This window comes from Alexandromys fortis, unplaced genomic scaffold, assembly GCF_014885135.2.
Source record: "Alexandromys fortis isolate MF-2015 unplaced genomic scaffold, M_Fortis_MF-2015_v1.1 scaffold_8_9099976_23576923, whole genome shotgun sequence".
In the NCBI taxonomy this organism is placed as follows: domain Eukaryota; kingdom Metazoa; phylum Chordata; class Mammalia; order Rodentia; family Cricetidae; genus Alexandromys; species Alexandromys fortis.
The window spans coordinates 12,813,089-12,840,616 of record NW_026067899.1 but is presented as its reverse complement, the minus strand read 5'-3'; the positions used below and the strand labels follow the sequence as shown (position 1 = coordinate 12,840,616).

At 40.4% G+C, this 27,528-nt stretch overlaps 1 protein-coding gene across 3 annotated transcripts in view; it reads right to left on the bottom strand.

Moving 5' to 3' along the window:
- The window catches only part of Cytip (cytohesin 1 interacting protein), a 62,140-nt gene that overhangs the window by 8,228 nt on the left and 26,384 nt on the right, over window positions 1–27,528 (bottom strand). For 2 of the 3 annotated variants that reach the window (XM_050123786.1, XM_050123795.1), the window contains exons 3-8: window positions 20,533–20,692; window positions 12,241–12,290; window positions 11,846–11,900; window positions 8,413–8,515; window positions 8,122–8,215; window positions 5,440–5,509 (exon numbers count right to left, since the gene is read on the bottom strand). In XM_050123786.1, coding sequence (XP_049979743.1) covers window positions 5,440–5,509; window positions 8,122–8,215; window positions 8,413–8,515; window positions 11,846–11,900; window positions 12,241–12,290; window positions 20,533–20,601 — 441 coding nt within the window. In that variant the 5' untranslated portion in view covers window positions 20,602–20,692. Of the gene's footprint in view, window positions 1–5,439; window positions 5,510–8,121; window positions 8,216–8,412; window positions 8,516–11,845; window positions 11,901–12,240; window positions 12,291–20,532; window positions 20,779–27,528 lie in introns of those variants that run through there. The other variant, XM_050123775.1, reaches the window with a different exon arrangement.

The following is a 27,528-nucleotide window of genomic DNA, read 5'->3' as shown; positions in this document are numbered from 1 at the left end:
GGTGGAGTCCAGACCAAGACAACTCCCAGGGGAGGTAGATTGAAATGGAACTTTCGGCCCAATATTCCAAAGATGGATGCCAGGGGCCAGAATGAGGCCCCTGACTATAATATTCCAGACTCCTTATATAAGGGGGCGTTAGGGAGCTGGGGTGATGCTTTTGACCAAACACTAAAGACATGGATTTTCTCCAAGTAACAAAGAAACAGGCAGGATTCAAAACAGACACCAAGTAATAATTTATAAATTCTTATTAAAAAATGAAAAAAATAAAACCAGTGTTCATAAGCATAAAAAGGTGAGAGAAATAAAAACAGATAGATATAAAAAGGAAATATTTTTGTCAATAAAGTAGGAATCACATTTAAAAGCTAATTAGAAGGAACACGTTCTGTATGGAAAACAGATTAACAATGATGCTGCTGATGTAATTATTAAGGCAGACAAATCAAAAGACCCTAAGGCATTTCTAACAGAATCCCACAAGGTAATGTGAGGAGGGAAAAAGACAGTGCGTCCAATAAAATGGTTTGGCCATAGCTGGTGTCACATGTCTTGTAGGCATAAAGATCAGTGCCAATTTTAAACAGTATGAATTGAGGTATGAGTCTGGACCTAATTACGTTAGAGCAAAAAATAGCCAGGAGAGTGAGGAAAAGAAAGACACATAGACACACATACACAGAGAGACACACACACACATATACATAGGCACACACATGCACACACACACACACACACAAACAGAGAGAGAGAGAGAGCAGGAAAGGAGATGATATAATTAGAAAGTACTCTAGAAAAAATTACTAAGAGGGAAAAAAGGAAGCATGAAAATAGAGTGCATGAATAATTAGAACAGAAATAGCATCTATTGGAGATGTTTACATGTTAAGAAAAAAAGTTGTATCAGGTTTTGCCATATGTTTGAAAACTTTATTAGAAAATACATATTAGAAAACTTTATTGACCAAAATAGAACCGACTAAAGCTTTTCCAAAAAGAACATCTGAGTAGTTTTACTACTAATAAAGAAATTGAAACTGTGGTTTGAAAGTGTTCCCCCCAGAAAGAACCCCAAGTCCTAATGATGCAGATGGCATTATAAAAATTCTACCAGAGAACAAAAGAGGAACAACCTAGCTCACGTCATAAACTTAGTAAGTTTAACACTGAAACCTAAGAAGGAGTCTGAGAAATAAAAATATAGGTCAATCAGGGTGCTTTTCAAAATTCACCAATAATAGCAACGTAAGTCTAAAAGAATGCAAAATGATTGCAAATCTCAAGGTGACCATGCTGGATTTATGTTCAAAATTAAAGGGTACTTTTACTCTTGAAAAATACTTAGTACCACTCACCATATTGATAGATATTTTTAATAAATCTTTAAAAAGACATTCTTACTAGATGCATAGAAATGTACTGAATAAAATTTAATACATAACCATCATAAAACCCAGTAAAAATAGGGTTTAGATGGGAGCCTCTTGAACCTGAAATGTATTCATCAAAAGAACTCATACCTAAAGATCTTCAAGAATCACCTTAAAAGACAAAATAACAATGCCTCTGACTATTTTCCTCATCTGAAGCAAAACTAGCTGAGACAGCACAGCAGAGAAGGAAAGGAACCAGATCCAATTTTTACAGCTGCTATCCTTATAGCCCACAACAACAGCACACAAACAACTTAGGGGAGACTGTATATATGGTTCAATAGAGCATCTGGTTATTAACAACAGCATAAAATGATTGACGTATACCTATATCTAACTATAAAAATTTGCCTTTACTAAAAACCATAATAAAGTCATAACGTACAAAAGATGATATGACAAATGACTATATGACCTATATGTATACAATGATCAGATTTTTTGAAAGATGCAAAGAAAAATACTAAGTTGCTAAGACAACTGTGGTATGGAGGGTAGGGTGGAAATGGGAGGAGAGGAGGGAGGGAAAACTCTGACTGGGATGATAGACAGACAGATATAAGTCTTTAGGAACTGAAGCTATTAGAGCAGGTGTGGCCTTGTTGGGTGACTTGTGTCACTGAGAGAGCAGACTTTGAGGGTTCCTATGCTCAGAGCACTCCCAGTGTGGACACAGGCACTTTTTGAGCCTGTGGCTCAAGATGTAGAACTCTCAGCTCTTTTTCCAGCGCCATGTCTGCCTGCATGCCACCATGATCCACCATAATGATAATGGACTAAACCCCTAAAACTGTAAGTCACCCAATTAAATATTTTCCTTTATAAGAGTTGTTGTGATCATGGTATCCCTTCACAGCAATAGAAACCTAAAGCAATAGCCTACAAATAAGAATATGAAATACCTTGTAATATTTAATGTTCTTGCCATTGACTTATCTATATAAAATGAAATGTCAATCAAACCTCTGGCATTTATTCATTGAACCTGATGATTTGACAGATGACCAACAGAATAAGAACACTGCCAATTAGCTATCAAAACTGATTGCAAATTGAGTTGTTATAGAATAAACTTGTTGTATACTGTGAAGAAATATCTTTACCAAGGTACCTTTGATTGTTTTGTTTGTTTGTTTGTTTGTTTTTCATAAAAGAGCAGACTAAGCAATAGCTAGGCAGAAAGAAGTAAGAAATAGGTGGGAGACCCAAAATGAAAGGATACTGAGAAGAAGGACAGAGTTGGTGGGAGGGGGAGGGGGTGATCATCAGTCAGAAAGATAAATATGCCATGCTAAAAAAAAAAAAGGTGCTGCCACATAGTAGACCATAGAGAAGAAATATGAGTTAATTCAAGTTATAAGATCTCATTAGCAACAAGACTAAGCTATAGACCAAGCATTTATAATTAATAGTACGTCTCTGTGTAGTTAATTGGGGAGCCAGCTGATAGGACAGAGCTGACTGTTGGGACAGAAAAAATTTGTCTACACTGAGTTGGATATAAAAAACAAATTAGCCGAGCGGTGGTGGCGCATGCCTTTAATCCCAGCACTGGGGGGGGGGGCAGAGGCAGGCGGATCTCTGTGAGTTCGAGGCCAGCCTGGTCTAGAAGAGCTAGTTCCAGGACAGGAACCAAAAAAGCTAAGGAGAAACCCTGTCTCAAATAAAAAAAAAAAAAGAAAAGAGAAAAACAAATTAACCAGCATATCACAATAGAAAACGTTTAAGTAAATATGGACTTACATAAAAATTATTTTAAAATATAAGTTTTACTTGAGGAGAAAAGCATAATATAAAGTAAATTTTATTGGGAGAACTGCCTGTGCATATAGGGAAAAGTCCAATTATATCATACTTTATAGCACATGCAAAGATTATTTCTGGATGAATTAAAGAACTCAATATGAAAAAAAAACAAAAAAAACTAATTTTTTTAAAAAAATTAATGTAGATGACTGAGAAATGATTAATATTTAGGAGCTTCTTTATAAAAAATATATCAAAGGTTTTTAAAGAACTAAGAAAACAAGATTTAGAGCTCATTAACTGAGAACACTCTTAATTACCTGGAAACCCGTTCTCCAAGAGTAGCAGAGAAATATAAGAACATTTCTAGAAAGATCTAGAAGTCATCATTTAATAACTTAAGATGAGAGAATGACAAACACCCACGGAAAAGAGTAAAACGAAGAATGTGAGCACACCAATGAGACACATTCGTGTATATTTTCACTCCAAGCTATTCATAATAAAATTTCATATTATGTGTGTTTTAATTGATAAAATACTCTAAAGTAAATATGAGGAAGGTGGATTCTTAAATAGATATTCAAAGTAAATTTGAGGACCAACCTATATTCTAGAAAAGAACAGAGATTTTGAAAGACTTGCACACTGATAGTTAAAACTAGCTAATTATGCACACTAAAATTTCAGAAATTTTGTTAAAATTGTGTTCAAAGAGAAGAAATCACGGAAAACTATGAAATAATGTTTTTTAAGTAAGTACTTTCATTTCATGTGTAGAAATGTATTATTTCATGTAATAAAACATAAAATAAAAGTCTATTTTTCATTACCCTTTTTTAAAACAAAAGATTGAGGACATCTGGAAGGAGATATTCACCAAGATTATTTGCTGTTTACAAAAAAAAATAAACTTTGGAAGTTTTTATAAGCCTAAAGATAGTATAAAGTTCTTATTACCTCTCATATAAATGCAATAAAAATTTTAGAAGCAGTTCATTAAAGTGAAGAATAGACAACAGTTTACAGTATACTGAAGATCCTAGCCAATGCTATATGAGAAGAAAAGTAAATTAATCAAATAAATGAACTAAAGATATGGAACTTAAAAGACAAAGGGTTATCTCTTTTGCTAGAGAATGCATTTGAAAATGCATGAAGGTAATTATCCTGGAGTATATGAAGTATAAAACAAAAATGGGAAAACATACTCAAAATTTGAAAAATTAAAGCCACAAAGATTTCTAATGTTTTAACGTATTGTATGAATAAAATTTAATTCCTTTCCATATCTGAGCAGAGAGGATTCATCCATGATTTTTTAATTGATTTTAAAATTCTTGGGGATGGACACTACTACAAGAGTGCCAAACCCAGTATTAATTAGGCTTGCTAGTGAGTGATCATGGTAGAAGGAAAAAGAGTCTAGATAAAATATAAATAGTAAAACCAATAGTCAATGAGTGTACTTCATGTGAAAAACTAATGAATGCAGGTTTTTACAAAGTAAAATAAGTAGCTTGCTTGTAGCCAAGCCATCTCTGCATAGGCTTACTGCTCCATTGTCCTACAGGAGTAGCACTAAGGTGAGATCATCAACTAAGACCTGGGAGGACTCAGGAGCATCTTTGACTCACTTTTTCAGAGTCTGGAATTCCTGACTTGGAAGACTCACCAATCACGAACCTAGAGAACTGAGATTCTGAAAACCTTCAATGAGCCATGCCCTGAGCATCCTGCATTAGGCACTGTCACTTGTGACCTTTTGCCTTCCCTTCAAGGTGTGTTCGTCAATTGAGGCGAATTCCAAGACAGCCACATGGGTTGGTGGCAGATACTCCATTTTTTAGGCTGGTGCAGAAGGAAAAGAGGCAAAGGACCCTGGGAAAGTGACGTGCTGGGCCTGCCAGCACTCTGCAGCACTCGTTGCACACCCCCACTCTTTTTCCCCCTTCAACAAAATGTAAATCAAGAGTGTCACAGGTGCAAGCGTGAATAGTTCTTCAGGTAAGATGCCTTCCCGCTGGCTCCCTGAGCCTCCTAGACTCTGAGTGAGGAAGGAAGAGGGTGATTTACACATATTCACAGTCTTAGCTATTCCTGAGAGAGTAATTGCGTGGCCCTTGACAAGTCAGCAGTGTAGCTGTGTCCTGCCATTTCCCCTTCAAGGGCTATCTCAGTTCCTCAGACAGATCATTATTCTACTCCTCATACATTCAAGGACGAAAAAACGATGTGCTCTCTTCAATCAAATTACCTTTAACGCCTGCAGCTTTGCTTCGAGCTCTGCTCTCCTGTGAATCATTGTTCCGTTAAGAGTCTCTATCCTGTTTGAAGAGAAGGGAGGGGTGGGGTTAAATCGCAGAGCTATGCCTTCAAAGAGGTGCTGTCCCTGTGAAGCACCACGTGTGAAGAACGGACTATACCAGAAATTCCACATAAATGCCACCTTTCCCAAGGCGTTCAACTACAGAGTGTTGACACGTGAGTATATGTACCTACGCCAAGTTTCCCAACAACATTGGGAGAAAGAAAGCGGGATTAAAAGCTGTCTGACAAAAAGTAGAGAGAAAGGTGTTGTTAATTTGCAAACCCTAGCTCATTTTCTAGAAGGCACTAATTGCTAATGGTGGTTGCCCTCCACTAGAATTGATTCTTGCCTGGACAAACTGAATAATCTCAGCCATTTGGTGAATATTCACTGGAATTCTACTATGAGACAGATAGTATGTCAACAAAAAATGTTATTCAGGACATTGAAGCAGGGTAATTTTGTGTCTGCAACCTCGTATTTCTATTTCATCTCAAACCCTTTAGTTTAGAAAGGCCATGTTAGAATTATCAGTTTAACAATGCTCTTCTCTTCCTACATCAAAGATTTTCTAAAAATAGGTTTGTTCTCTCTGGAGCTGGTTTGTTTTGATTATTGTTTTGACTACCAATTTCCCACCTGAGTATGATAGCTAATTTCACCTTTGAATCATACTCCTAAGCATTTGAAAGTATTTGTTCTAATTCCTTTTGACTAGTACAATGTAATTATGTTCATAGAAGTGTGAGAAAAATGTAAAATGTGGTAAGAGCACTATATGTGAACCACCTACTCTTCCGGCATCACACCCAACACAATAAGATGATAGTCTAAATTCGGTCTGATTTCTAATCGAGACAGTCTCTGTCTGGTGGGCAACAGAATCACTATAAAGCTTCATAAGACTCTCAGTGTTGCTCAAGCCTAAGTAAGGGATGCGCACAGCTGTAGAGATGCGCCCTTTCTTCAGCATTTGTTCACACTATCTCATAATTTACCAATCATCTATTTCTGAGAACCATCTCTAACCTTATTTATCTGTGTCTTCTTGCTTCATCTATGTGGTACATATTTTTCTGACTCTAACCAATAGCATTTTATCTTTCTGGTTCTAGGTTTCTTTGAGTCCAGAGCTTCCCTAACTTTTACCCCTTGAGAACGAGAGTTCAGAGGGTGGGGCTCCACTCTGTCCTCATCCGTCATCCATGAAACTGCCCCAACACACCCACCCAAAATTTCCTTTGAAGTATCCATGAAGAATCTAGTACTTTCTACTGGCAGCTCACCATGAACAGCTGTAACTGGAAAGGGCAAATGCCGACATCCATGGCAGGATCCCACTATCACTCACTAGGCAGTTGACCTCAACTAATCTCTCTTTACCTCAGGCCCTCACGGCACATAAAGGAATAAAGCCAGGCTGACAACGAGGCTACAGAACAAAAAGAATTAGGTAACGCTGAAATCACCTAACTCAGAATAAAATGTAAACTCCCTGGCACATCAACGCTTCTGGAGATCAGATGTGTGGCCAACTATGACTTCATTGCTCATGCTTTCTCTCTAATCCACTAGCCGCCAAATTCACTTTGTCCTAAGGGTATGTGAAATCCTTTTCCAGGGCTCAAAGACATCTTTCTTAACCCCAGTGTTCCTACCAGGAGTTCAGATGGCCATTTCTTCCCTCTATTTAGTCTCAGCTCCAATCGTACATCGCCAGAGTGGAGCACTTTGAACGTCAAATCTCAGCTGGCCACTGTCTTACTCCCCTCTTGCACTATTCTCCTTCCTTATATTGGTTACCAACAACTGCAACTAAAACACTTCAAGTTTTCCTTAGAAATCTTCTATAATTTTTAGAGTTCAACTGTCTTTATTTTTGCATCGTTAGAACATACACAAGAGATAAAAGCTTAATATTTTCTCAGTATATATGATTTTAATGCAACAATAAATTCAGTTATAACTGCTTATTAATATCTTCCTGGGTTCTTGGAACAGACAAGCCCAGTGCTGTCTATGTGACGTTGTGGATGCGTGGATGCAATGACTATCTCTGTAGATATATCTCCTTGAGGTTTTTAAAAGATTAAGCCCATTGAGCAGCTGGGAAGACCAATATCATTCTGATCAGTTGAACATGAGTACATGTTACTATGTATATTCCAAGGTGGGGAATGTTGAGGAATTTTTTTTTCACTAATCTTTATGGAAAAGTAACAGAGGAAAAACAAGAGGCTTAAGAATATGAGAGAGAGGAAAATAGTATAGCTGAAAGATTACAGGAACCATGGAAGCAGGACCAGTTTCTTTTGGTCCAAAGAAATGTGTGCCAGTTTTATTGAATCAGATATTAAAAATACATAAGCAAATGATGTCCCTTCTACAAAACACCTTTTCTAGTGGCATTTCCTGACTTCAGATGTTGACAATACGTTCGTGACTCATGAAACCCTGAGAAACAAAAGAACCCCATAAAAATATCTGTGCCCATCCCAAAGCGGTATATGCTGCCTTGTTTTCGGTGACCCACAAATAGTCTATTCACTTACAGCAACCCCTCACCCCCAGATATTCTTAGACACCAAGACGTCTTTGAAACCCCACAGCAACTAAGTGGATATTTACGTTAGCAGATTTCCTGATGATCGGATCAGGTCAACCACTTGTTTGTGGGTAAAGCCTTCTGTGCTCACACCATTGATATTTGCAAGGATGTCACCTGGGAGATGCCAAGGGAAAAGAGTATTTTATTAGTTACTTAAGCAAAGCCTCCTGACGTGGAAATGAAGACAAACAAGCAAGTTCCACCTCCAGTGTCGCTCAAGAAAATTCCAAGCCACCACTTATCCCCAACCTTCACTCTCAAAGAGTTTCTTGCTATCTAAATAGCTTCAATCATGGGCAGAGCTAATTTACCAGCTTGCAGGCCAGCGCAGTGAGCGGGGCTGTCTTCCTGTACTTTGTCGATCATGGTGCACACTTCCGAGGAGCAGATGTTCTGGTTCTGGAGCCTGTAGGTCTATAGAATTGAAGTGGGTACATAGTAACTTCTCAAAGACGTCAACAAATATTTGTCAAAACATCAACTCATGCCAACAGCATTAGTGGCACAATAGGTAAGTGCAGAGGACAACTTCGGAAAGCTTTCCTCGCTGTACACTGAACGGAAGGTACCAATTTTGTAATTCCAGCAGATAATTAACAGCCAATTCTATTCATAAAGAACATCTGGCGTGAAAAAGAGAGTGGGATGCAAGTGGCTCTAAATGGTCTGTTTTCAAATCCCAGAGACCACCCGATGCTATCACTGTGTATTTACTAAGGAAGAAATTAAACTTCTTATTCTCCATTGGATGAAACAGTGGTAGCCATATGCAAAGGAAAAGCTCCTTGTGGGTCTTGCAGGCTAAAGCAGGCATTGGGGAAGAGTATGAGACACAAAATACCCAGTGGGGAGACTGTGGATATTTCAAATATTCAACGTAATAAAACCAGCAGTTCTTACATTAAATCGGAGTTCTGCAAATAACTGCAATCTGTCCTGTGTTTGTTTTAAGTGGTCTAATTGACTAGATCAGTTTCATTTCTGAGCGCATAAGACCCCTCCTGCCCAGAATTCTCACCAGTTCCTCAGTCATCCAACTAAATAAAAAGAGACATGCTTCCCCAAGTGTCTCTGTTTGACACAAAAAGTTCAGTGGTACTGGGTTTTATTGTCGATGTTTTTAGTTTTCATGTCAAAATGTATAAAACACTAAGGAGACATTTGATACATATAGGACTCCTATAACTCCAAACAAGCATGCTTTCCTATTTAGTAATTTGGGTTATGGGATGGAGTTCCATCTAGAACCAAAATCAGTGTTTTGGGTTGTCTGTTAAAGATCTGATTACTAAATATTTAGCCACATTAGAGTGTTGTTTCCTTCTAGAGAAATCTATGGCTGAGACGCCATAATTAGTTGCAATCATGTCACTTTAAGAGAGAGCCACTTGGTTCTGCTAAACACTACAAGATGTTTGCTCAACTATAATGTATTTAGAATCCTCTATTTGAAAAGCAGAGCAACTTCAACCCAGGTCCCACCTGAATCAGAAACCTTTTGAGAGTTTCCTGCCCTAGACCACACCACAGATCAGCTCCTTTTAGAAAGAGAAGCTGAACTAGTTCATGTGCTTCAAGAGCCAAAGATTGCAAGAGCCAAAGAGCGAACTAATTGATACACCTTTTGGAAGTCACTGTTCTTATACTCCCCACCAACAGGGAGATCCGCCCTCCATTCCCAGGTGTCACGGCGAACAGAGTGTAGTTGTCCATTTGGGGATTAGCAACAGAAAGGCAAACCCAAAATCCATGTAGGCTCAGAAAAGAATACTTCATAGTGGCATTTCACCTGTGTTTTTAATAAGAAAAGATTGCCTGAAGATCAAAAAAGTCAAACAGTCACACTGGTCAGTCTTACAGATCCGTCAGCAATGACACACATCTTTAAATCCAGTAGCCACAAAGACACACACCTTTAATGCCAGTAGCCCACACTAGCTTGCCAAAGAAATCAGGAAGTAGTGTAGCCCCCTAATTCCAGAACTAGAGAGGATTATAAAACAGGAAGAGACAGCTCTCATTCTCAGTCTCATTCGGAGGTTTCCTGGAGGCAGGATCACCATTTTCGGACTGAGCTCGAGATAATGCCCAGTGGATGGAAGCTTTTGCTTTTCTGACCTCCATGGCGAACCCCAATATCTGTCTCTGAGTTTTTATTACTTGGCCACGTATCCCCACATATCACACCCACATCTCCTATCCTCACACTGTCTTTGGCTTGGAAAGCAATTGTCAAGAGCACGGCTGAAAATTGTTGACTTCTGAGATAACACACTTGTGCCGTAGCTTTGGGCTAGAACCATCAGGTCTCCCGGAGCTCCTAAACTTTCACGTCTCTGCGGCCCATTGTCTAGTAATGATGATGTACGTGATTGTACCCACACTCTTGTAGTGAGAGAGACAAGGAAGGATGCAGCGATGTGACCCACCAGTGGGAAAACAAGACAGGCAAGCACTCGATCACCCTGCTTCCAGTTGCTACCACGAGGCAACCTTGAAGAGGTCCTTAATGGGCATGCAGCATCTCTTCAAAGAAAGGCAAATGGCTCCCGTGAGGGTACCATACTTTTAAAATCTCATGGATTTCCCCCACTTTTGTAGAAAATTATGTCTCCATGATTTTATGGTAAACTTTAAAGTAGGGATCTCCAAAAGCAGAAGCCTTTTTTCCCCACAACTTCCTTGATCATTCTAAGTTGTTTCTTTACTCAGAGAGCACGTTTAAGGCAGCAGTTTCCTGCTCTGGCTCCTAAAATATACACCAGGCTTCCTTTATGGGGTTGATATCACACCAAGGTTTTCCAAAAGCAGCACTCAGTGGAACAAAGGTCTAAAATCTGACGTAGAGCATAAGAACACGATTATGCAAAGCACAAAAAGAAATGCCGAAATGATGCGAAAACTTGAGACTTGAGTTGTTACTACTGCGCTCGATTAGACAACAGCCCACGTGACTGCCTCCGTTCTCCATCTTCACAAACATAATCATGAAAAGACAGGCAACACATAAAAAAAAATCTTGGACAGCCACACTGAAACCCATGAAGAAGGGTAAAAATTTCTACCTGTGGTTTTCAAGTAATAGAGTTTTTATCTTATTATCTTGGGGAAAGGGTTACAAATTTCTTATTGTACCCAATAAGCAATGTTGGGTCTCTGTTAAGACATATCTGGATTTATATATACAAATATACTATCTCACAAGTATTCCTCTTAACTTGTCCTTTGTATTTTTTGTTGTTGTTGTTGTTGGTTTTTTTTTTTTTTTTTTTTTTTTTTTTTGACACAGGGTTTCACAATGGAGTCCTGGCTAGCCTGAAACTACCTTCCACCCTCTGCCTTTCAAGTGCTTGGATTAAAGCCATGAACCACCATGCCCAGCTCGAGTATTTAGAATCTGATAGATATATAGTACAAGAATACGATTATATGAAAATAAACTTCTGTAAAACATCTTTTGCTTTCCTCTTAAGGTCCTGAAGTGTCAAGCATCTGTGTCTGACCTATCATTAAGGCTGCAGTGGCTCAGCATAAGGAGAAAGTGCATCTCTAGGGAAAGAGAAGCTTCAGTGTTTTCTCCCCCTGGTAGTATTTAACATACTGAAAATCAGCCACACACTAAATAAAATCCAGTCCCCATCGTCGTGCTAAGCCTGTCCTATCCACATTGCTCCTTCCAAATATTATGGTGTAATTAGTGTCTGCTTCTCCCTTGAAAATCTAGAACGTTTACAAACTGCCCACCTGTATTTCAAATCCAAATGCTCCATTGTCCTGCTTTTCCACAGTAACGAGCTTTCTGTAGGAAAAAAAAAAAAAAACATTTAAACCGCATAAATAACAGAGCATCATATTTGGAATATATTTAGCATTAACAATTACTGTTACAATGAAAACTAGTTTTCATTTCTGTAATTCTAGCATGGGTTAGTGGTGCATACTATCATGCGTGTGTGCAGGTGTGTATGCGTGCGCATGCACACACTTGTGTATGTGTGCACATGTGCACATGTACATATTGGAGCACTTACATCCATAAACATCTCTGACAGAGACTTAATAAAAAATAAAAAGGAAGGAAGGAAGGAAGAAAGGAAGGAAGAAAGGAAGGAAGGAGGAAGGAAAAGGAATATCTTTACCTTTGAGACCAGGAAAATTCACCTAGAGAACTTGATCTGGCCAAAGCAAGCTGAAAAATACAAAGAGCACAGAGTTATCTCAAGGTCTTTAAGATGTGTCTGCAGCTGGAGAGATGGCTCAGAGGTTAAGAGCATTGCTGCTCTTCCAAAGGTCCTGAGTTCAATTCCCAGCAACCACATGGTGGCTCACAACCATCTGTAATGGGGTCTGGTGCCCTCTTCTGGCCTGCAGGCATACACGCAGACAGAATATTGTATACATAATAAATAAATAAATATTTGCCGGGTGGTGGTGGCGCACGCCTTTAATCCCAGCACTGGGGAGGCAGAGGCAGGCGGATCTTTGTGAGTTCGAGACCAGCCTGGTCTACAGAGCTAGTTCCAGGACAGGCTCCAAAGCCACAGAGAAACCCTGTCTCGAAAAACCAAAAAAAAAAAAAAAAAGATGTGTCTGCAACTGTTCTGGGTTACAAAGGACTTTGTTCTTAAAAATCATCATCCTGGAAACTTTATTAGGTAAGATTAGTGATGCCCATTCTCTCACAACAGCAAAGGAGGGTCTGGGAGAAGAGGGACTCCCAGACATTCCCTTCAGAAGATGAGGCGAAGCTCAGATAGTAAGATATTGGGTGAGGAGAATGCCTGCTCCTTGTAGCAGGATGCTTAGACATCCTGCTTTATGTCTAACCCATGATTATGTCAACCTCTCAAAAGAGCTATAGCAGTTTCCAGCCATACTGAAACTCCTACCCAGAGAATGGCATGAGAACCATAGTCCATATTTTCTACAGCTGCAGATGAAATGCCTATATTTACTATAACAGTTCAACGTGTTACTCTTCTTTGCCAAGTTAAGATAATCTGTAAAGAATGAGCTCACATACAGAAATATGATTCAAGACACTGGCAAGATGGCTCAGTGGGTAAAGATGCTCACAAGCCTTGCCACACAGGTTTAGTCAGTATGAAGGGAGGACCAACTCCTGCATTTGTCTTCTGACTTCCTCATGCATAGCATTACACGCATGCGCGTGCGCACACACACACACACACATACAGAGGGGGAGGGAGAGAGAGAGAGAGAGTCACTAACACCACCACCCACACACAAATAATTAGAAACTAAAAAATAGATTTAGGGAAAAAAACTGAAGCAGGGACTCCAAACCTCAATTCTGATTATAATTTATTTTTTACAATAGTTTAGGAAGTTTAGTGAGATTTTCTGCCAAGAAAAAAAAAAAACAAGTGAAGAAACCTCATAATGCAATAAATAACAACACATTCACTCCTCTGCTCATTTTTGGAAAAATCGTATAAACAATAAAGCTCTGGGACAGACCCAAACTCTTATAGAAAGAGAATGCCAGCAACAGGAGAGAACTTCGTCTTAAGGGACTGTGACCAGTTTTAGTTTTGGTTTCCTCTGTTTAAAAAACATTTGGTAGATGTTAATTGTTAATTAGTCCTTTCTTAAAATATTGTTCTAAGGGCCTAAAACATAACATTATTCCCCTAATTAAGCCATGATATTTTTAAAAATATTTTATTTTTATTTTATATATATGAATATTTTGCCTAAATGTATGTATGTACACTGTGTGCATGACCGGTGTCTGTGCAGGTCAGAAGCCACCAGATCCTTGGAGCTGGAATTGAACACTGCCTGCCAGGAACCTCTATGACAACACCAGAAATTAAATCCTGGTCCCCTACAAGAGCAGCAAGTGCTCTTTATGCCGAGTCATCACTCCCGCTGATCGTCCATGACATTTAACTGCCAACACAATGTATGCAACTGTCATTCATAAACAAACAAAATGGGAGATCAAAGAGGGTGATAGAGATAACTGAAAATAACGTGAGGATAAAAACCATACATAGAAAATACATAGGAGAAATTAATGCACACAGCACAAATTCCATAGATGCCCACATTACCAGAAATTCAAATTGTCAGGTACCAAATGCCAACAATTTCACAAATTTTCTGGAATGCCTCACTGTTCGAAATTCAGCCACCAGTCACTGCATGTAATGGAGAGATGATGTCACCACACAGGCTTTCTGGGTAACAACGGCATTGTCCTTTTTTGTCAGTTGTACCTGGCATCTCAAACAGTAAGGCTCAGGCCCCAAATTACCCTCTAGGCTTGTAATAAGTTTCTAATCTTGATTTATAAGGACTAGGTATAGGATACCTTCAGCAATTTGAATGGTTTGTCATAATCTGATTTTCTGCCTTAATACTTAATGTACACACACACACACACTTGGTGGGGGAAGGCATGGAAAGATGAACAGGTTTAGGAATTTTTCGGTTACATCAGAAAGCCGCATCCCTGTGAATTGGAGCTAAAAAAAAAAAAGGTGATATTCACAAGCATCTCACCCTTACATTGTGTTCATATTTTCTTGATCTATTTTCAATATCGCCATCTCCTTGGAATCACCCTTCATTCACATTGTCCAATACTCAGTTCAATTGTATTTAATTTTGTTAACTATAATCCCAATGGAGGGCTTTGTGTTTTTAAATCGGTGCTCTTACTATTATGGTTTGCCATCTCCCATTGCTGTCCACACGAGGTTTGTAATGAGCCCATATGTACCCATCTAGACGAAGAGCGTATCTGATTGAAGGCTTCAGTTCTTCTGCTAATCATCTGTGTGCTTTGGGACTCTGGGGAGATAAAGTGGCTTTACTTCTCACCTCAGTGCTTCACAGAGGCCTAGAGTAGATTGTGACTTTAAAAATAGTAGAACAGACAGACAGAATGAAACCTCAGACGCCATCTGCAACTGAAGGATGATGAGAGATCCCGAGTAAAATATTCAAGTTCAGTCAGATGCGCTAAGATCCTCTTTAACTTTGTCCTTCATTAAATTAAAGCTTCATGAGAAAAAAATTAAAGATGATTTTCAAGAGATAAAAATGTGGAAAATTAAACACGGGTGATTTCGGTATTCACTGACACTCGCTCCTGGTACTCTCCTGTTTTATTATTTTACTTGTATCTTCACACTCTTTACTTCTTTTTCTGATTCCTTCACCCCTACCCTGGCAAGAGATATTTTTGTCAAGGCTGGTCCCCGAAAGTCTCAAACATATAGAAGGATTTTAAAACCGTCAAGTAGTATAGAAAGAGGCCTAAGAGAAAACAAAGTAAAATAGCGGTATCTTAATACCTAATGCTAAATAAACTAATGTTAACAATTAATCAGTCCTCGAGAACTAACCAGTTGGCAAGAATTAATAAAACATCTGACTAACACAGTGTTCAATGCCCCTTTCTTAGCCCCGTAGACATAGAATTGATGTGAGCCTCAATATGCCTTTTCAGCGACAGGTTATTACGGATAGAATCAAATCTAAAATCTAAAATAGATCATACTTCTACATACAGGCGAGGAGTTGCTCACCTCCTTGTAACAGTTCTCTGTAGCTGTCTGGCTAAACAGTAATGAGGAACACTCCCGTGGCTGATATGTTTGGGTTACCAGTGACACAAAACGTCCAGACAAAACCAGATTATAAATTAGTTTCCATTCTGGACTGGAGGAGATTTTAAACACTGAGTATATAAATACAAAGCAATTTAAATGCATTAGCTACAGTGAAACTCTCTGACGGTGGCCAATCACACAAAGTCTTCTTGGTTTTGATCTGAGCTGTGCAAAGGGGTGACATAAAAAAAGAAACTACTTGCAGGCTTCCGCCTTGCTCCCCTGCTAAACTGCCTGTTACTTGGAGTGTGTTTTGAGGCCTTCTCAAGGATCTTCTGAATCAAGTTTTTTTTTTTTTCTGTGTCCGTCTCCCCGGCACGCATCAGCCCTATCTGAAGATGTGGCCTTGGAGCAGGTGTTGCGCAGACAGACTGCCCTTCCAGCCAGAGTCTTCCTGCGCTGCAGTGATGGCACACACACAAGAAAGAAATCATGAATGGAGAACTGGTGTGCAATTCACAGCATATGCTGGCAACAGCTGTCTTTTATTACACATTATCTAATATGAGAAGTCTAGGTTTAGCAATTTGGCAGACTTGAAAGCGGCGCATTCGGCTCTGACTACAGCAAACCAGGCTCCTTAGCGTCTCACTAGCCAGGAGTCTAGCGATGTCTGGGGCTGATCACAGGGACGTTCCTCTGCTTTCGGGGAGACGACTTAAAAGGCAAGGCATTAATATTCCACACCGAGTGTCTCCTGCTAAATAGTGATTCGCAGGACTCTCTTTAGTGGAAAATCAAGACCAAACACAGCAGCTGTTGGCGGGCAAAGCAGAGAGGAAGTCGGAAACACGGCTTGATGGTAAAGCCTTCTCAAAGCAGCTCAGAGACCAACACAGAATCACTTTGGCTGCTGAGGCAGATCTATGTTCTTGTCCTGGCTCTATGAACTCATTTCCTGCGAGAGTTGTGGGTGTAGTTAGGGGTAGGTCCAGATTCAGAGGTGGGCTTCTTTTTTTAAAAAAAACACTTTGTTTTGAATTATGATTCTTTCCAATTCTCTGCCTATCTCACTTTTATTCCCAACTGTTCCATGACTACAGTTCTCCCCCATCTTTTGAAAATCAGACAGTTAAAACAGAAAGGATCAAACTATCCAAGACACACCAGAAGAATGAAACTGAAGTCAATGCCCTAACTTATAATACCTCTATGGGAGATAGATAGCGCATTCCAGCTTCCAAGAAGGTCTGATTACAGCCACACACACACCTTTTGTAAAAGAAGAATGGTTGGGTATTTGACCCAGCCTAACACTGCAGAATTGATTTTGCCTAATGAGATACTGGCAAAAGTCCAAAGAACATCCCTGTGGGCAGAACCCAACTGAGAACTACACCCATTGCAAGCATTTAGCACCATCCCTAACCTGAAATTGTGTGTGAAACCAACTTTCTAGAACCTTCCAATTTAGCAATAATTTCATCACTCAAAGGAAACTAGACAATGGCAATCAGTTTGGGTCTAATCCATAATTAAACTGCATACCTGTGTGCCAGGTTCCTGCTTCTCACTGCCACACTAGGCGAGAGCCACCTTCATCACAGCCTTGTGAGAGTGTCAGGCAGGCACTGTCTCTACCCCTGGGACATGGCATGCTTGCAAGACTTCCCTTCTCTTCCATCAACCTCCCTCAGGGTTTCTATTGCACCTATGTTCAAAATTAGAAGTGTTACTGCTGTGTCTGGCACTCCCGACCAATGCAGGTACTGAAATAATAGACACACACAGAAATCTATTTTTAAACAATTAGGAGTGCAAACACCCAGTGGATTCTGGGTTAAGATTAAGGCGAAGCTAGAAGCCAGCCAGATATAGCTTTGCAGAAACCAAAGCCACAATAACAAGAAGTACGAATGTTGACGTCAGCCCTCAAAGTGTTGAAAATAACAGCAGACAGAGGAACACCTGCTGTGGCTGCTGCTGCTGCTGCTACTATTGCCTCATGGGAATCCTGCCGCAGACCATGCAGACAGTGCCAGAGGGGTGGCTTTTGTCTTTGCTGTTGTTTGCGTTTCTAAGAAAACAATTAATAAGAAGCAAATGTGCATGTGGAAAATTATAAAATCTTGGCATACACCTGCATGAAGTTTCACTGACAGTGATTACCTAGAACCATGGGTACCATGCTCCAAAAGTTTGGTTTAGAAAAAGGGTTTTGTTATTTTAAAAAAAAAAAAAAAATTCCGAGATGGGGTTTCTCTGTGTAGCCATAGATGTACTGGAACTCACTCTATCAACCAAGTTGGCCTTGGCTCAGAGATCACTACCACCACTAGGCCAGAAAAAGTCTTAAGAATAGGGGAAGTATATCACACAGTGTGTTAAAGAGTATAAGAAGAGAAAGCAAAGAAATAGAGAATACATAATAAGCTAATGGTCTAAGAAGTCTGCATGCTCACACATTTTATATGCCTACATCCCTCTTACCATTCCCCTCCAATAGTCAACGAATCCTACTGGTTGTCCTTTTCCAATTCATGGTATCCTTACTCAGGCTTAAAAGCCAGATGTGTCCCATTGGCCCTCAGTGCCATTGACCACCAAGTCTTTACCTCTTCACTGTTTTATTTCCTCGTTCTCCAACTACTGTAAAAGCCCGCCCACCAACCTGCCACTTGTCTAGAATGAAGTTCCTAAATTTCACAACATCTCAAACCTACTCAGTGGCTCTGGAGGCTGGTCGGAATATAGTTAGATTTCTGCATCCATCCATTCAACCAGCTGAAGGCAACGAGATTCCAGAGAAACAAAACATGACATCTGAACTGAACATTTATGTTTCTTTTCTGTCATTCTCCAAATGATACAATGTGATAACTATTCATATAGCCAGTGATCATCTCTTAGGTATGAGACCCGATCCTAGCAGTTTACATGCAAATGGGTTGCCATTTTACATCAGGGATTCCAGCATCTGCAGTCTTTGCTTTGCATGGGTGGGGACTTTAGAACCGTCGTGGACAGCAACAGCCAACTGGACTGCTTTCTCAAGGAAATGTACCACAAGTCTATCTCTCCTCTCCAGGCACACTAGATCTGCCTGACACACTAAGCACTGTGTGACTGTGTAAAATTGACCCCAAGGCACAATAGTCTGTGCCTCCACCTTAGGGAGTCCCTTGTTTAGGGGTACCAGACTGCAGGATGGTTTTCAGAGTCATGTTACATATCTGTTGTATAACACCTGTTTGTTCTGTCCCTAAACTGTAACCCTTCTCTAGGAAGGAAATAGGCCCTTGTGGCTGATCTAGATAGTTTGATGGTTTTTGCCTTGCAGAGGTCCAGCATGATTTAATGATTGAGCTGAAAAGGAGATGTGGAAAGATCCATCCCTTGATGCAAAATTAGCAGGTTGCTTTCCTGCTAAGTAATGTACCCAGAGAACAAACCATAGATTAAAAAAAATGAACAGAATTTAGTTTAACAGCTTCATGGCAAATCGAAACAGAGATGGACTATGCTTTATCTAGAACCTGAGTAAAGATGTTGGTGTTTGCTGTGTGACCCATTTATAAATTGATACAAATGTTCATGAAACTTTAAATCATGAAAGCACTTTGGATTGAAAGTAATAATCAAGTCTTGGCAAATGATGCCATCATCTTCATCGCTGTGGAAAATGCCAAGGAATCAGTTCACCATATCACTGAAAGAAGAAGCTGCCTCTCCCCCAAGCTGGGACTCAGCAATACTGAGGTTAAAAGCATTCAGAGAAAAACATGATGCACATGCACACAAGAATGCAGACCACATAGCTATACTCTCAGGCTATCAGCCAATTCTAAACATCTTGTGTACAATTGCTGCATGAAAATTCAAATATATACTTTGGAACAATCAATATGACCAAAATATACAAAGAGATATGTGGTCAATTAAAGACCAAAAATTCAGAACAAATTCTTGTAGACATAGATTTTCCCAAGTGAGTGCCCATGTCTAAAGAAAGTTTATGCAATAAAAAAATCTCCAAACAGCCTCTACCAGGCTCCGAGTGCCCCACACATTTCCTTACTTAAGGAGCACAAAGTTCAAGGATGGTGTTTCCGCCGTTGCCTAATCAAACGAATGGAATTTAGTGCAATAGCCTCTTTTTGTAAGGGACATAATGTGAGGGTGGCGGGCACCTTGCTCAAGAGGCCACAGCCGCTAAGCAGCCAAACTGGGTGTTTAGTCAATGTTTGCCTCCCCACGAAAGTCTTTCTTCCCAACAGCTCTGGGTTGTGTCAGTGCTCGGGAGCTGAAGAATCAATTTAGTTCACAACCCTTGCGTTCCAGGATGCATGGTCTCTTGACTGGGAACTAGCAGGACTACCTAGGCCTGGAGGTGAGACTAGGAGCGAGAGAGTCGATGGAGACACAACGGGGGAAATTCCGATGCTGCTGCTTGCATCCCTGTAAACCATCTTCAAGCTTGTTGTGCTCAACAACCTCATTTTACTTGAGTACATACTTAAAAGAGAAATATTCAAGTCTTACTTTTAAAAAAACTTAAGACTGTTTCCCCATCTCCAGAGTGCTACATTGTCTCTTTTGCGCATGTCACCTTCTTCCCCCGTACATACAGTCAATAACTCCCAAGTCCTGGGTGGATTGACTTAGTAGAGAGGTTGACCTTAGGAGGGGAAAGAATTCTCTTTGGAATATGAACCAACTCACTCTTAAGGATGGGAAGTGAGGCTGGGAGTCAGGGAATTCATGGAGACGCGTAGGAGCAAGTACCACTTTTGGCCGTCATCAAACAAGCATGAACATTCATTCTAGACAGAAGTGCGATCCTACCTGTTTTCGTCCCCGAGGCAAAGTAGCCACAGTGTCTGCCAGCATCTGGATCCTTCTGCTGTCCTCCATCGTGAGCGGGCCCGTGAGTGTGGCGTAGGCGCTATAAGCGGGATCAGCAGGGTACTCCAAGTTGCCATTGCCGCTCTGCTGCTGTAGAAGCCTTTGCAAAGACATCGTGGACAAAGATTAATCCCGCCAGCACATGCTGCAGTGGCCTTGCTGGAGGGGGGAAGTGAAAGGCACCCTCTGACAGGCAGTCAAAAAGCAGCAAAGCAGAACGGACCCACGTGACTGCTGTGGTTTGAGGTACAGTTACACAAACCCTATCTAGAAGCGCTCCCACTCCCCAGGGCTCCTGGGAGAACCTCTTGCTCTTTTTCTACAATTCAAAAAAAAAAAAAAATCACTTAATCACTTTGCCTTTTTTTTTTCTCCCTCAAACAGCCAGAACACTTAGAATTTGATACTCTATGGCTACCTGTATTCAAACAGAATTTTCTAGTTTTTAAAAGGAAAAAGAGTCTTGCTCAAGTTCTGTCATCTGTTTCCCACCGTGCCCTTATTTAACATTAGTGCCGCAGCGCGCATGGAGGACAGCACCGACCCTCGGCTCTGAGGGCGCCAAGCATCACAGATGCTGGTCATGTTGCTCTCTGGAGAGTCGGTGTAGAGCTCCTCCCCTGAAGGGCACCCTAGCCGGCTAAAGTTCCTCTAAAAGGCATTCATTCACTTCAGCTGTGGCGTTGGCGCCTGCCTTCTTACCTCCTGAAATTACCCATCAGCTTTACAGCACATAATGGGGAGGGAAGGGCAGTACGTATAGCGTAGAATGTTGGTCATGTCCGGGACTGGACATAGCTGAAGCGTTAGGGGCAAAGAATGGGGTAGGTAAGAAGGAAATAGGCAGGCTAAGATAGCACAGGATGGCCGAGCTGTTCTAGTGTGCCATCACAGGGTACCTGAAAACAGTGGCTCTTTTTTATTTTTTTATTATTAAAGTCATTTGAAGAGAAGAGGTTTCATAGAGAGGCGGAAAATGACAGAAGGGAGAATCAAAACAAAAGTAAAAAGAAGAAGTTTTAAATAGCACAAATGTCAAGCATGGATCTAAAAGTCGTTCGGGAGGTCACCACCAGGATTGACGCTAGAAGGGAATGTGTGCGCTGGAAGTTGAGGTGAATTCAGCTTACGCAAAACTTGCCAAATGTGAATTCTAAAGTCTTCAGAATTGATCAAAAGAGGGAGCCAAGTCAGAGAATGGGGAAGCTCGACCATCGTATGACTCCTTTCTGTTGGAACTGGATTAAGATAGAAGCGAAATGGTATCCACCAAAACATATAAAATCCAGGTCAGAATACACAAACACACAAACACACACCCTTTCTGGGAACAGGGAAGTATAATTCAAAAGGGAGCGGCCATGATTTTTGTAGTTAAACAAAAATGAATCATAGAAGTATTTATGTAAGGCATGCGCAGCTCTGAAAGTACGTTATTATAAATGTGTGTGTGCATGTACACGTGTGTGTATGTGTGTGCCTGTGTGTGTGCCTGAGTGTGTGCATGTGTATGTACATGCATGTGCACCTGTGTGTGTGCATGTGTGTGTGCCTGTGTGGGTGCATGTGTATGAGTATGTGCACACATGTACCTGAGTGTGTGTATGTGTGTGTGTGTGTGTGTGCCCGTGTGTGTGCATGTTAGAAAGGGATATTAGAGAGGCTATGAAGCATGTAACACAATTAATGAATAACATTCATCCTTGTCCCCTAGGAACTTTACAGTTAAGTAAATGTGTTAATATTTCAAAACATCAAATCTAGCCAAGTTTTATAGATGAAAACTAAAACTGTATGAATTCGGTGTTATAAAATATTAGATTGTAGACTATAGATCTTAATGATTAACTGGAGAAATTTGAAAGTATTTTTCCCTATATAAGTTGTGGAATGCATTTATCAAGCTGAATCTTTTAATAAGTACACAATTTTATACTCCATGAAATATCAGTCAAAGGCAGATCTGCTCCCTGACCATACACGTCAGTCAGGTCACACCCACTAATTACATATTTATGACCTGGCCAATTTCTATAGCTCTGTTCTGAGTCTGAGGGCCTGTCTCAAGTCACTTATTACATATTTTAAATAACATTCTGATCAGAAGTGTCAGTTGTGATACAATGTATTGAAGCACTAGTCTTTTAAAGGCAATGTAGCCTTCTCTCTACTGCGTAGATTTCAGAAGTCCTTTGCTTTTTCGTTTTTTTTTTTTTCCCCTCTAGGATTTACTTTCAGAGAATGGTAAGTGCCTGCTTGCCATCTCCCTTCAGCCTCTACATCACTGAGGAGGGGATGCTGAGGATGATCTGGTCGAGCTGCCCACCATGCAGGTCTCTGGTGTGCTGCACTGTCCGTGGAACAAAATGAACACAGTCCAAGTTCTTTTCTCACTCTATCTCTGAAGGGGCCTGTCATATTTTTTTTAGATCATTCCTTTAAGCCCTAAATACTACATGTGGGTCATAGTTAGAGACATTTAAGACTGTACATTAATGCACCTTTTCCTCTCATTTCTGGAAATCAAAAGACATCTTTTAACTTTAAGTTTGTGTTTTATGTCTTCTATGCAAAAATTGTAAAAGAAATGTCTGTCAATAAAAGTAAAAAAGGAGTTAGTTATATTTTAAAAATTAATTAAACAGTAATTTTCTGAAGCACTGGGGAAGAAAAAACAACCTAAGAAAGAAAGGAAGAAAGGAGAGAAGGAAGGAAGGAAGGAAGGAAGGAAGGAAGGAAGGAAGGAAGGAAGGAAGGAAGGAAGGAAGCCATTCCAAAGGGGCTATCATATTCTTAAGGAAGACTTGAGTGCGATTACAGATCTCTTTAAAAGACTGCCTGCCATGTGCTTCAAAAACTAATGTTACATTGTTGGAAGGCAAGTAATCCTCTTACCTGGAGCATTTTGTTTTTCTGTAGAGATCCATCTTTAGGATGAATGAAGTGAACCCTGAGGAACATGGAAGATTTGGTAGAGGCAGGTAAAAAGATGTACTGAGTCCAGAACGCAGACAGAAAGGCAGGAAGTTCTTCAAGAAACTGTGGCCAACCTGCTAACCATCCACAAAAATAGCAAGAATATTGACCCTACTGCTCCAATGCCAGACCTCTAGTTTCAAATCCTGGTCTGATGGTTTCAGAATACAGACTAAAGTGTATCCCACGTGTGCACATGTTGAAACCCTAACCTCCAATGTAGACGACCACTGGATAAAGAGGTAATCAGGATCAGCTGAGGTCAGTGGGAAGAAACCCTGATCTAAGAGACCTTGTCCTTGAGAGAACGCACATCAGAGAAGTCTCTTTCCATTGAGGGCACAGCAAGAAGGCAGCCATCTTAAGGCAGGAAGAGATCCACAGTATCAAGTCAACACCTTGATCTTAGACTTTGAAGTCCCCAGAGCCCTGAAAACAAAATGTCTGTCGTGTAGAGCCACCCAGGGTCTTATATTACCAGGCCTGCTATGTTTGATGTTGTCCAGCACCCTGAGCTGATTCATGTGCTCTCTAAACCTCAAGTTTCACATGTATCAACACAGCATTTAGGAGGAAAGGGCAAAAGAGCCCATGTTGTAACTCACAGAACAAAATAAACTATTACTGGTCAATTTTGATCTAAGTAGTCAGAGCTCGAAAGGGAACGTTCAGATGCAACAACTTTAACTCCACATATGTGCACATGTGCAGCAGAGGGGCCTCATCGCCCTTACGGAACATAGCGCTGGAATACGTGTGTAGTCCCCGAGGTAAATCAAGATGTGTTCGCAGAGCATTTTCACATCCATTTCCTAAACTCCTGTGTTCCTTTCAGCTCAAAATATCTGTTAATTCACATGAACACGGGAGAGAAGTGAACGGGTTCTGAATGAGGAGATATCTGCCCCCGTCTAGTTAGATTTCCATTCCGGCTTTGTGACGTTATTTGTTCAAGACTTTATTTGGCTTCCTAGAATGTCATAGTGTTTTGTTTTATTTTATGCCCTTACTATACAGGAAGCTTTTATTTGGTTCCCGGATATAAGTAAGACATGAGCCAATGTCACATAGATGAACGCGGACGACTCTGGGTTTGAATTTGCAGATGGTGAATTTAATTTTGTAAAGTTACTTATTTTATTTTTAAAGATACAAGTCATTTTAAGGCTTTTAAGATTTTTAATTTTTTTTGTTGGGGAGTGTGTGTGTGTGTGTGTGTGTTTGTTTACGCACACGCACACAAGCACACATGTGGGCATGGTAACATATGCCCACATGAAGAGGATGTCAGAGCTCCTAGAACTGGAGTTACAGGAGGTTTTGAATGACCAAACATGGGTGCTGAGGTCTGAGCTTCGGTCCTCTGGATAAGTAGCAAGTGTGCCTAATCACCATGCCCTATCTCTAGTGCCCTTATCACCTTATTTTAAAGACTGGCTTGGGCGGACGGACCTTTCCCTTTTCCCTGAATAAATGGAAATTAGATACCATTCTCAAAAGAAAAATAAAAGTATTCAAAATAGGCAACCTAAGGTTATCCTGCAAAGACTTTCCCCAGAGAGTAGCTGGTTCAAGGGAAAAAAGTAACAGACTCAGCTCATTAAAGTTCTCTGTAACGGCAGTGAGGAGAAGCACCAAGGGCAGGATTAGAAATACTAACACATATTTAAACCAAAAAGAGCAAAAAATTAACCCTATCATAAGTAATAATTAGCACAATGTTCCTAATATGCAAACAAGGAAACATTTTTCTAACCTATTCGGGTTCGGTTCCCTTGCTCATGAAGCCATGGGTGGACCATCCTATCACCCCAGAGAGGCCCCCAGATTCATCTGAGGCATCTTGTCTTATCAAGATCAGCTTTTCTTGAAGTCCTCTGATGAGCTAACTCTGTCTTCAAGTGCAAAAAATAGATATTTTTCCACATTCATTCACTCCTTTATCACAGAGCAACATCGCCGGCGACTTCGTAAAAGTTCCGTTCCTCCCTACTTCAGCCTTGGAGAGCATGCGCACAGCGGGGGGTGGGGGGTGTCGGAAATAGGTCTGTAAGAAGTCTTGGGGTCGGTGTAAAGTGGCACGAGGGTCCCTTGGAGCAGGGGATGTGTGTAAGTTTTGAAAGTCACCTTCTTTGCCTGCATACAGCTCCAGGTGTTATCCAAAATTATCTGGCGGTGTCCAAGCCTTGTTGGGAACGTTAGAGGCAGTCAGTGCAGTAATTTGGAAGGTGTAAACTTTTCAGTCTAAAGGAAATTCCTTAAATTTCCCGTTGAAGAGGGAAACAGGGTGATAGGAGGGCACATGAAGTTCTGAATTCCAGCCTGGCTGTACGTGCAGTAGCTCTGTCTGATGTATTCCTCCCATGCTGCATAATTTATTTAAGTGATAAACATAAAAGCCAGGCGAAAACAGCAGGCCTGCGGATGACAGAAAGGAGCCTACACCCAGTGCGTGAAGAACAATAGCCTATTCACTCCTTCATAACACAGCTTCAGACCAGGAAGGGCGCCTGAGTTTCCACAGACATAGCTCTCTTTTGGAGGGATAAAGCTGGAGCAGGGGTAGGGGTAGGGAGTCTCTTTCAATAAAGAGACAGAGCAAACAGTGTCACCATCAGTTAAATGAAACCGAGTTGAGTTTGTCTACCACTTTCCTAGAGCCATCTTTTTCTATACATTTGCCAAGTTTGACCTGCGCTGAAGGGAACCACATTTGCTTCACTGAGAGAAAGAGCCTGTGGTGTCCAGCCACACTTCGGGCACAGGTTGAGGCACTATGAATATTAATTTTACTTTTTGAAATCATAAACAAGCTAGGTTTCAACAGAAATGAGTAATCTAAATCTAAAATTGATACCCACAGATGCATGCTATATATTGAAAGGTTGATGTTTTCTGCAATTGCTCTTCTTGTATTCCATAAGCACAAATGATGTAGTGATTCTCAGCTTCCATGACTATCCTCCCCAAGACACATAACTGATTATAGAACCATTAGCTGGGCACAGTGGTACAGTCCGGTAATTCCAGCCACTCCGGTCACTGAGTTGGGAGGATTACTTGGTCCCAGGAGTTAAAGCCAGCCTGGTCAATGTAGTAGGACTCATTTCAAAGAAGGGAAGAGCAAACTTAGCATTAGTTTTCCAAAATATAAGAGGAAGAAGTAAAAGACAAAAACAAGTAAGTTGCTTATGCAATACCAACTCTTACATACGATACTTCATAATTTTTGCTATATTTATACTTAATTCTTAAAATTATTTCATTGTTATATTGCAATCGTATAAAGGACTTGAAATCGTGGATAAAAGAACCATTATTAATAACAGCTACAACATCATAAACAAGCATTTTTAAACTTTATGAGGGTGGCTACAAAATCTAGTCTGAGGGAAATGTAGATCACGCTCCCACGAGAGAGTCTTATAACCATGCTTATTTGTTAATCCCACCTGACGAGAATAAGACCACATAATTTTGACCCAAATTTGAAGCCATCTTTAATTAAATACAGGCCAGGATGAAGGGGGTTCCCAGAAAGCTCCAGGCTGGCATTACTCCGAAGAAACAATTACTTAGGGGTTATAATGGACGGAGAGCTTGCACTGGCGCTTCGGCTCACTCACTGAAAAGTGCAAGGCCATGGGTTCAGTCCATATAATTGGAATAGTAATAATAATAATAATGGAAACAGTAAGTAGAGTGTCTCAAGTGATAATTCTTAGAAAAGTATTTTTCAAAATGCAAAACTCTGAGACCTTAAAATATTTAACTGAAATGTGACTACACAGACCCCATCTTAAAGATGGGATTTCTCTTAAAACAACTGAAGACTTGGGACTGACCTCAGGTCCAGGAATGTGTTGTGATAGAGAAACTTAAAATGGACAGTCAACTGGACAGCCAATTAAGGTGTGAGACAGTAAAAGCTAAGAAGATTCACGTCTCTGCAGGCATCCT